The sequence below is a fragment of the Coccinella septempunctata genome, chromosome 3, assembly GCF_907165205.1.
Source record: "Coccinella septempunctata chromosome 3, icCocSept1.1, whole genome shotgun sequence".
Classification (NCBI taxonomy): Eukaryota; Metazoa; Arthropoda; class Insecta; order Coleoptera; family Coccinellidae; genus Coccinella; species Coccinella septempunctata.
Genome location: NC_058191.1, coordinates 13,872,026 through 13,882,505, shown reverse-complemented (window position 1 = coordinate 13,882,505; position 10,480 = coordinate 13,872,026). Strand labels below are relative to the sequence as shown.

Here is a 10,480-nt window from a genome sequence, read left to right as displayed (position 1 = left end):
TATGTCTTCAATCAGTTTGTATAAATGTCAATTATGTTCGTTACATATTTTCGACGCAATATTTTCCGAAGTGATTTGACATTGTGATGAAATACGTAATTACTGAGAGTCTCACGTAGAACGGACTACGTAGCAGTGATTTAAAACTCAAAAATGTTTTGACAAGCGTCTTAACCCAACATTTTCGTACCATACAGAGTGAAAGGTATTCAATTTCCATGGCCAATCCTGTGCTAAAATGAAAGTGAATGAAGTATAAAAGCTGAAAGTAAAACGTATATCTTTGTTGATTCATTCGGGAAAAACATTTCAATGGAGTTCCTCATGTCGTGAATATAATGCCCAAAATTTAGATAACTATTTCATACCAGAACAAATTCGGTAAAATTGTCTTTGGAATTAATCTTATATGTAACGAAAAATTTCATTGTCATGTATCATTCATTTTAGGACCTATACGGTATTAAACTCCCCTATCGGACGAAGTATCGTAGACATAGCATACTTATTCAAAACTGTTGATATTCATGAAGAAAAGATAATAATTTCTGTCCAAATTCATTTACTCCGAATCCTTATCAATCAATTATTAGCATATGAAGTTTATTAATATCAGTATCGTTCTCGAACTATTTACAGGTTTCAGTATGTGTGAATGAATCGGAAGAGCAGCTGTATTCTGTATATGAGTAGAATTCAAGCTGCCCTACTTTCTGTCCTCCTGAAATCTGGCAACGTTGCGGGAGGTGAGAGCGCACTACTAATAAGAAATATATGCGGAGGTAGTAAGGTCTGATTCGTTTAAAGAAAAATTTTTCAATGAAAATCTTTTCCCCTCTTTAGGTACCCCTGTTATTTACCTTCCCCTCTACATATATAAGCAAAAATTATTCTAATTAAAAAACTCCTTCACCCGGAGGTCAGGTCGCCCAATGAACTTAACGGAGGTAACAACGAACTAAGGGTTCATATATATATATATATATATATATATATATATATATATATATACGCAGGGAAGCGTAAGCTTTCGGGGATTGACGGCCCCGCGTACCCGCGACGGCCCCGCGTATATATATATATATATACCTTTTCCGTTACCGATTATATTATTATTTTCCGTTTACCTGTTTATCTGAATACCTGTAGTTGCTCGGCCAACCAGAACCAGTGTTCCGTAAGACAAAAGGTGTCTAGTTAACATGTTTCAGATGGAACATTTACACCTAGGGGAGATCCTAGGAAAAGGCAGCTTTGGGCGTGTCTATAGAGGCCAACGACACGGCCAAGCTGTGGCGGTAAAAAGGACTATGTTGACTCACCAAGCCATCCAGGAAGTCGACATACTCAGGTCCCTAGAACATCCAAATATACTATCCCTGCAAGAGGCCATCATTGAGGCAGACTACCTTTTTATGGTGATGCCTCTGTGCGACGAGGACCTCAATACCTTCCTGCGTCGAGAGGGTCCGAGAAACCAGCCGTCTCGGTTCTTCCGCGTGATGCGGCAATTAGCAGCAGCCGTGACGGAGTGTCATCGTCGGCAGATAGTGCACCGAGACATCAAGCCCGCCAATATCTTACGCCGCCGCTGCCGATTCCTGCTGGCAGATTTTGGGTTGGTCGAAACGCTTACCACCGCCCAACCCCTGCTCACCGAGCCAGCAGGAACCATGGTATATTGGGCACCGGAACAGCGAAGGCTGGAGCCGTATGACACGTCTGTCGACCTGTGGGCGTTGGGGTTAGTGGCCGTAGAGGTGGCGACCGGCATACCGTGCCGTCAGGGTGAGGAGGAACAGCATTGGGCCTCATCCCTGGACGAAAAATACCGGGCGGAGATGGAACGGTTGAGATTCCCCGTCCGATGGTTTATCGAAGGTTTGCTGCAGGATAACCCGTCCCACCGGAGACCTGCTGCACAGTGGGATTTTTTTTTTTTTTTTTATAGCAGGGGGAATCTGCGACCGTGAAAACACGGGGCTCTATCTCTTGCCCAAAGGAACCCATTTCTAGGGAACACTGTGGGGTTACTCACTCTCCTGAGTTCGCGACCCACTAAACCTAACCTGCTTTTTATTGGTTCCGGGCATTTGCCTATAAACCATTTATCCCTTAATCGGTTAATTTCTTCTTGCACATTGTCGTGCTAGGGTTTTCATGTTCGTCCATTTCGGATATCTCTTCTTAGTATAGTTTTAATAAGTTTTCGAACTCATTTTAATCTCTCTTCAATTGATTTCGCGGTCTCCTTTTGTAAATTCTCATTCTTCTTCTGTCTTCCTCCGGATCGTAGTCCACTAGTCTCCTGAGTTCTTCGTTTGGATGTTCCTTCGCTGTTTCGAATAACTTTTCAGCTTTCCTCTTCATAAATTCGGTGATGGTTTCCCACTTCAAATCTCGATATATCTGTTTGTTCCTGACAAACCAAGGCGCATCTATGGCACATCGTAGTAGCTTGTTTTCTGTTGCCTGAATTCTTTGTATATGGCTCTTTGCCGCGAATCCCCAAGCACCTGATCCATAAGTCAGTTGCGGTCTAGCAACGGCTTTGATTATTTTCAATTTTGTCTCATTTGACATGTGGCTCTTTCTACCTATCAGCGGGTAGAGCATATTCATCGCTGCCTTGGTTTTGTCAACGGCTTGTTTGATATGGCTTCTCCATGTTAGACCTTTGTCTAGGGTGATACCTAAATATTTCGCTTCGTTTTTCCATTCGATTTCTTCTCCATCCACCTCTAGATTTGTTGTAGTTCTTAGTCTCCTCTTCTGCAGTAATATCGCTTGGCTCTTTTGTCCGTTGAGCTTTATTTTCCATTTAATTCACCAGTCATTTATTTCATCTATAGCTTCTTGTAATATTCCTTCTATGATTTCTGGCTTGCGATGTCGCATTGCGATTCCTGTGTCGTCGGCATATAGTGTCAGCATAGTCCTTGGAGATTTTGGTATATAATGAATATATATGTTATACAGTAACGGCCCAAGTACTGACCCTTGAGGCACCCCTGCTTCCATATATCTGGTTGTGGAGTTTTCTCCTTCCACTTTCACGTAGAATCTTCTGTTCCTCGAATAATTCCTAATCAACTTGCAAAGTTTCATTGAATATCCAGCATATCTCATTTTGTAAATCAATCCTTCATGCCATACTCTGTCGAATGCTCTGGCGACATCTAGTAGTACAAGACCGGTTGCTTGTTTATTTTGGAATCCTTCTGTAATGTATTCTGTGAGTCTCAGTAATTGCTGTTCAGTTGAGTGGTCTCTTCTGAATCCGAATTGCTCTGCTGGAATGAGATTCAGATTTTCAGTTTCTTCTGTAAGTCTCCTAGCGATTACCCTTTCTACTACTTTTCCTAGGGCGGACAATAAACTTATCGGCCTGTAGTTTTGGGGGAATTTTTTATCTTTGCCTGGTTTGTTGAACACTATGACTTCTGCAGTTTTCCACTTTTCCGGATAGTGTTCAGTCCTCATTATACCGTTTGCAATATTTGTGAGAGCAGCTATACCTTTTCTAGGTAATTTCTTCAACATAGCATTCGTTATTTTATCACTTCCGGGAGCTTTTCTATTTTTCAAGCTTCTGATTATCTCTTTTATTTCAAATGGAGAAGTTGGTTTTTCTATTTTGTCGTCTACTGGTGGTTCGTCCATTTCTTCTTCGTTGTTCTCTACAAGATCTTCCAGCTCGTCATTATCGTCATCAGGTCTGTAATTTATTCTCGATTCTCTTTCTATCGAGTCCGCCAGTGCTTCTGCTTTATCGATATTCGTATATGCCATTCCTCTTTCTCCGTGGAGAGGTGGTATTTTAGTCTCTTCTCTTCTCAGACATTTTTGCATTTTCCATGCAGAATGATCGATAGTATTTAGTTCTTGAACTCTTTTGTTCCATCTATTTGTTCTCATGTCCTTCAGGGCATTTTTTAGAACTTGGCTGTGTCGGTTTAGATTTCTCTTATTTATATCTGTTTTGTTGAGCCTGTATATTTTTCTTAGTCTCCGATTTTCCCTGATGAGATCTTTGATTTCTCTGGGTGTATCACCGTGTGGATGTATCGGTGCTGGTCTCGTTATTTTCTTTGTGCTCTTTTTGTAGGCATCTAGTATATTCTTTTCTAGTTTATCAACTGCTCTTTCTAGGTCTTCCGGTGTGTTGATTGTTGGTATTTCTGTTACCTCCGATTGTATCAGATGGCCATATTTCGTCCAATCGGTGTATTCTCTTGTTTGCATTAGTTCTCTTCTTGGCCCTTCTCCTATTGTTAATTCGATGGGGTTGTGGTTAGAGGTTCCGTCCCACAAGGTCTCTATCGAGAATTCTCTAGTGATATTTTTCATAATTGCGATATCAATTATATCTGGTAATCCATTTCCGAATGCTAGGTACGTTGGTTCTTCAGGTCCAATAACGATAGCTTCATGTTTTTCAGCGAGATTTGCAATTAAAATCTCCGATGCAGATTTTCGGGTTTGTTCCATCTAGTAAGTTGTTGATTTCTTCTTCCAATAAGTTATTTGGGGGTCTTTTATATGCCGATGTGACTTCGACTCTTTGTCGATTTATTTCAGCAACAATCGTCACTGTTTCTTTTTGTGACTCGTCAGATCTTCCTTTAAAATAGTGTTTCAGATCTCGTCTAACCAGTAAGGCAACACCTCCCCCGGTGTTTGCGATTCTGTCACATCTATATATCTCATAATTCATGATGTTCAATCGCGTTTTTGGTTGTAGTCTTGTTTCCTGTAAGGCTATAATATCAGGTTTTCTCTCTGATATTATTTCTTCTATCTCGGGTTTTCGAGTTCTGACCCCGTTTATGTTCCAGGAGACTATTTTAAGGGAATTTTTCCTAGTTGTATGTTCCATTATTTCAGTTTACTGAACATTCCTTGGAGTTTTTTCTCCATCTCTCTTTCAATTTTCAACATGATTTTGTTGAAAATTTTTTTCAGTAAAAGTGTCTAAATCGTCGGCGGATTCAGAGACTTTTCTGTTTTCTTTTGTTTTGTTGATCGTAGGTTTAGCTTGGGGCATTTTCGGTTGCTCCTTCTTCTGTACTGGTTTGGATACTTCTTTTTTCTTGTCGTCTACTTTGGAGGGGGTGGGCTTCTTTTTCTCCTGGACTTTTTGAGGAATCGTGCTCTGCTGAGCCGATTTCTGGCCTGTTTTCCTCTTCCTTGTAACTAATTTGAATTCGCTACATCCTTTGTAGCTTGCTGGATGGCCTTCTTCGCCGCACAGAACGCATGTGGCATTTCTCTCCTCACCTTTTCTGGTAAGTTCGCAATCTTTTGTGCAATGATTGCCCAAACATTTGACGCATCTGTATGGAAAAGAGCACTTGTTTTGGGCATGTCCGTACCTCTGACATCTGAAGCATTGGCTTGGATTTTCTGCCCTTCTTTTTGATTCCACTACAATGCAGAGATTGGCAGAGATTGTAGAGGCGTCTTATTTCGAAAATCTCCTTTCTCTGAGTTTTTACCAGGTATAAGGGTATAAACTTGTTGGTTTTATGGATGTCATTCTGGACACCTCGGCGTCATGGATTCCTTGGACCTTTAGATCATTTTTTATTATATCTAGGTCAGCATCTATTGGGAGATGTCTTATAACTGCGTATATCTTTTTCTCTTCCTCCATCTGGTACGTGAAGTACTCCTTACCAATCTGGTCAAAATATTTTGTTATGTTCCTGTAGTCGTCCACAGTCGAGGCTACGATCCTGATCCCGTCTTTTACGACGGTTGCTCTGTTGTAGCTGAATTTCTTCAAGTAGAGAGCTTTTGAGATCTCTACCCAATCGGCTGTACCCATCGTCGTGATGGGTGGAATTTTATCTTTTTTAGGTAACTCCGTTGCTTTTTTTGCGGTCTCTTCGTCTGAAGATGAACTTTCTTTACGCGCGCGTTTTGTGGGCGGCGCGTTCTGGGTTTTAGCAACTTGAGTTGCAAAATTTCTCTTCTTTTCCGGTTCTGGAGCTACTTCCTGTTTGGAGGAATTTTCGGGGACCGCTACCGGCTTTGCAATTTCTGCAAATGTGGGGGATTTCTGTGCCGTAATCTGTTTTGCAATTTCAGCAAAACTAGGGGATTGAGGCGCTTTATTCTTGTTAACTTCCTCTCTCAAGAGGCGTATCTCCCCGACCAACTGAGACACGGTTTCAGTCAGTTTATTTATTTGAGCCTTCAACTGCCCATTCTCTTCTTTGAGCCTTACAAGCTCCTCTGCATCTCCATCGCTGAATTCTTCGGTGACCGTAGCTTCCATGTAGGAGCTCTCATTGTCTGAGACCTCCGACATGGCTTTTTGTCCGTATTGAACTATATGAGGTATTTCGGAATAATAATGAATATTGGAAATCCTTACTACTATGTTACTATTAAGCTATGTGGCTAAATTAAATATTTTCTATACTATCCGAAATATAAATCGACTCACTTGGGATCTGGACTCGACACTGAATACACTGAATTTGAACGAATTTCCGCTCTATAACACATACACTTATAGAACTTACAAAAAACTTCGGAAGTTTCGTAGACGGAATCATAAATTCCGCAGCTTCGCCAGTGTACACTTTCACCTCCGCTTTCACTTTTACGGCACTGTGACACTTCGACTTTCTCGTCCGCTTTCTCTTTTATAGCACTAGGAGCACTGTAGCACGTCTTCTCTTGTCAAGCGAATGACTCGAACTGTGCACAGTGGGAGTGGCCTGGAACCAATACCGTACTGTTAGTTGAAACCGTAGCCCAGCCACCCCCACTGATTCCGGTGTCCACACTGAGGCCAGCACCGCTTCCACCAGCTGCTCCGTTAACGCCACCACCCCAACTGTCACCTGTCCCACAGGAACCGCCAGCACCAGGGAAGACACTGGTTTTACCATCACGGCTAGCATCCAAGATCCAGGCTCAACCGAATCCCCGTCTGTGGTCACCCAGTTTTCGGGCTGAGGTCATCGCCCTACTACCAACCACCGTCGAGGGCAGACGCCGGATCCGACTGAAACTCAGGTTTCCCTCCGGCACTGCTTGCCGTCTCTGGGTTCCAGTAGATTAAATCCGTAAGAATTATCTTCCCGAAAAAAACAATTTGCGCCAGTCAAACCGTGTGTTCACCGTATAGAAATACATAAGAAATACCAAGTATTAATGATCTCACCTCTTTTCAGACTACCGTTAGACGGCTGCAACATGAGCGACTCAGACTTCCTGGAACGACTTGACGAGTTCCTGGGCTTTGTCGATCCATTCAAAGACCAGGAACCGGAATCTCCTCCTCGTCCCGTGCCGTTGCCGCTGGGAGGACTCAAAGCATTTGGTCGCCCCAAACCGAACACCTCCACAGCTGTCACTGACCGTTCCCCATCACCGTCCAGGAAGCAGGAACCACAACAGGCGGCTGTTCGAACTCAAAGGCAGAGTGCGATAGAGATAGACATCCCAGCTGAAAAGAGAAACACTTGTAAGCAAGATAAACGTTATTTTATAAACACGGAGAAGATTTCCAAACAAACGAATAGCCATCAACCGGATAATCGTCAACATGAAATCCATCGACATAATATCCGTCCAGCTCAAGTAACAACCAAGAAAGACTTGCCAGCCAGAGTACGTACAGTTGGCACAATGGGACCCAATGTTTACTTGGAGCTTCGACCTGATATGTGTTGGAGATGTGGCCAGGGGGAGCACAGTAGAACCCACTGCACCGGTAATTCGATTCTCTTCTGCAGCAGTTGCGGCCTGCTGGGTACACTAACTAGAAATTGTCCTTGTCATTCTCATCACCGTCAAAGAGAGGCTGCCGTCCAGTGTGATATCCCCAGCGCATCCACCCAATCTGAACCACCCCGAAAGAAGTTGAACAGGTTCCGCATGCCAGCCAGTAGGGAATTAGCCCTCCGTGCCTGTCCAAGATGTCGAGAACTCCGTGAAGCCAAGGACAATAGCAAGGAGAAATCACATAAATCTGAAGCCCGAGTTATATATCCGAGAACGATGAACTTCGTTGGAAGATCGCAGGAAGTGCAATCTCAGCATCGTCTCGTTTTCCAAGAACTAAGAAAGTGTACCGAGGTTATAAATTATAATTTTATTATCATTGAATCAGTTCTGACATAACTTTCACTGTATAAACGTATTGTACGAAATATAGCTTTTTAAAAACGCTTTTCCTGCCTTAATAAATATAACTGGCGCAGTCGACGGAGTTTCACGGAGTTTTCATTGTGAAAAACTTTAAGAGTTCTACCCTCTTTTTGGTGAAACGAGAACCTACCCACAGCAGTTACAGTCAAAAATCCATCTAGGAGGAAGAAGATTATGCAGTTGTGGATAATCATAACAAGCTGGTGAGCGTATTTTTATTCATTGATGTCAGACTCCTCTAATCCTAGTGTTGATTCTGTAGCGGAAACCAATTCTGAATTAGAGACAGATTTGTTAGAATTATTTAATAATCTTTCACTTAATAGTAATAATAAAATTTTGAATATGCCTAACGCACCTGAAAACTTTGATATCAAAAATTTAAGCATCATTCCCGATTTCGATGGGAATCCGAATAAATTACATAGGTTCATTCAAGCTTCGGAAGCAATTTTAAATCACTATTTTGATGTTGAAAATCAAAATAACTTCCAAAATGTGTTGATATTGAATGGTATTTTGAATAAGCTTCACGGCAAAGCGGAAGAAGTTGTCGCAATTCATGGAGCTACCAGTAATTGGAACGACATAAAAAATTCACTTTTATTACATTTCGGTGATCAACGAGATGAGAATTGTCTTAATCAGGATCTAGTTAATCTGAGGCAAAATTTCGGAGAATCTCCTCATGACTTCTATGAAAAAGTAATTACATTATTAAATACAATTTGTAATTATATTGATTTGAAATGTGAAGTTGGATTTAGAGCAAGTAAAAGAGATTTTTTCCAAAAACAAGCTTTAAAAACCTTTTTAGCCGGTTTAAGAGATCCGTTGGGTCCTATTATTAGAGCTATGAGGCCTAATTCTTTACCTCAAGCACTACAATTCATAATTGAAGAAGACAATATAAAACATTGCCAAAAATCTAATCAAACGGTAATCAATAATTCCAGAAAATTCATGAATTACAGTAATCACAGAAATAATTCAAATAATTTTTCAAAATTTCGTCAAAACTTTTCCACAATGGTACCCATCGAACGACAAAATTTTATTACGAATTAGCAATTTCCTAGCAGACCCATTACTATTCAAAGAAATATAAGTTATAAAGAGCCGAAATTTTTCAGTAACGCTCAAGTTTTCGGAAAGCAGCAACAACCTGCACCTACTCCAATGAGTATATCTACTAATCATACTAAACAGAGAACTCAACCAATGAGTACCTCAACAAATAATAGATATTTTACAAACAGGCAAAATCAATCCTTTCCTCAGAAACCAAATTTTATAAGTGAAGAGCTTTTTAATACCGAGTATCATAATAATCCTCACAGCTCTAATGAAGAATTCAAAAATGACGAAATTGCTGAAGATTACGAACAAAATTTTCGGAACGTTCAATTTCAGACCCACAGCACATAATAGAATTTCATGTTTCTAATGGTAAACGCGAATTACCTTATATTGAAATTAAAAATCCCCCTCTCAAATTACTAATCGATACAGGATCAACAAAATCTTTTATTAATCCAGATTTAGCCAAAAAATATTATTCAAATTTCATATTCAAAGAACCATTCACTGTCTCAACAGTCCATCAAACCTCTCATCATGAATTTTGTGCCAATATTCCTATATTTGCTGAGTTTAATAGACATAATAAAAATTTCAAATTCTATCTATTCGAGTTTCATAATATTTATGACGGTTTAATTGGATTAGATAATCTAAAACTATTAGATGCGTCTCTTGATTTTCATAGTTCTAAGCTCAACACTCCTTTTTCAACAATGCCAATAAAATATCAAGAATCAGCAAATAAAGCTCCATTCAAAATTAAAATTGATGCGAATTCTAGAATCATTGCTAAAATTCCAATCAAACACCTATCTGGTGACGTGATAATACCGAAACAAATTATTCAATCTTGTGAAATTTCTGAGATTGTAACTTGTTCTAAAAATGGCCTAGCAAACGTAGAAATTTGTAATGAAACCAACGAAGATGTTATCCTCATTTTAAATAAACCGATTGAATCAATTTCTATACAGAATAATTTCGAAATCTTTCAAATGGAAACTAATAATAATTCAGAATATATAAACGTAGAAGAATTAATCAGAACCAATCATATGAATGAAGAGGAAAAATTTTATATTTTAAAATTATGTCGAAAATATCCAGATATCTTTAAGTTAGAAAATCAACCCCTTTCTTTTTCAAATCAGATAAAACACTCTATTAAAACTAAAGACGATATCCCTGTCTACACAAAATCTTATAGATATCCTTTTATTCATAAAGA

At 40.0% G+C, this 10,480-nt stretch overlaps 1 protein-coding gene across 1 annotated transcript; it reads left to right on the top strand.

The window, feature by feature from the left end:
• The first annotated feature begins 1,202 nt into the window (after positions 1 to 1,202).
• On the top strand, positions 1,203 to 8,452 carry LOC123309675 (serine/threonine-protein kinase Sgk1-like). The gene is made up of 4 exons (XM_044892888.1): positions 1,203 to 1,924; positions 6,768 to 6,944; positions 7,191 to 8,001; positions 8,432 to 8,452. The coding sequence occupies exons 1-4, from the start codon at positions 1,203 to 1,205 to the stop codon at positions 8,450 to 8,452; spliced, it is 1,731 nt and encodes a 576-aa protein (XP_044748823.1).
• Positions 8,453 to 10,480: the final 2,028 nt, after the last annotated feature.

Excerpts from the sequence above, each read along its gene's own strand:
- LOC123309675 (XM_044892888.1), top strand. The coding sequence starts at position 1,203 with ATGTTTCAGATGGAACATTTACACCTAGGGGAGATCCTAGGAAAAGGC. Across the intron at positions 6,945-7,190 it reads CCAGGCTCAACCGAATCCCC|ACTACCGTTAGACGGCTGCA; the intron begins GTCTGTGGTCAC and ends ACCTCTTTTCAG. Across the intron at positions 8,002-8,431 it reads CACATAAATCTGAAGCCCGA|CGGAAACCAATTCTGAATTA; the intron begins GTTATATATCCG and ends TTGATTCTGTAG.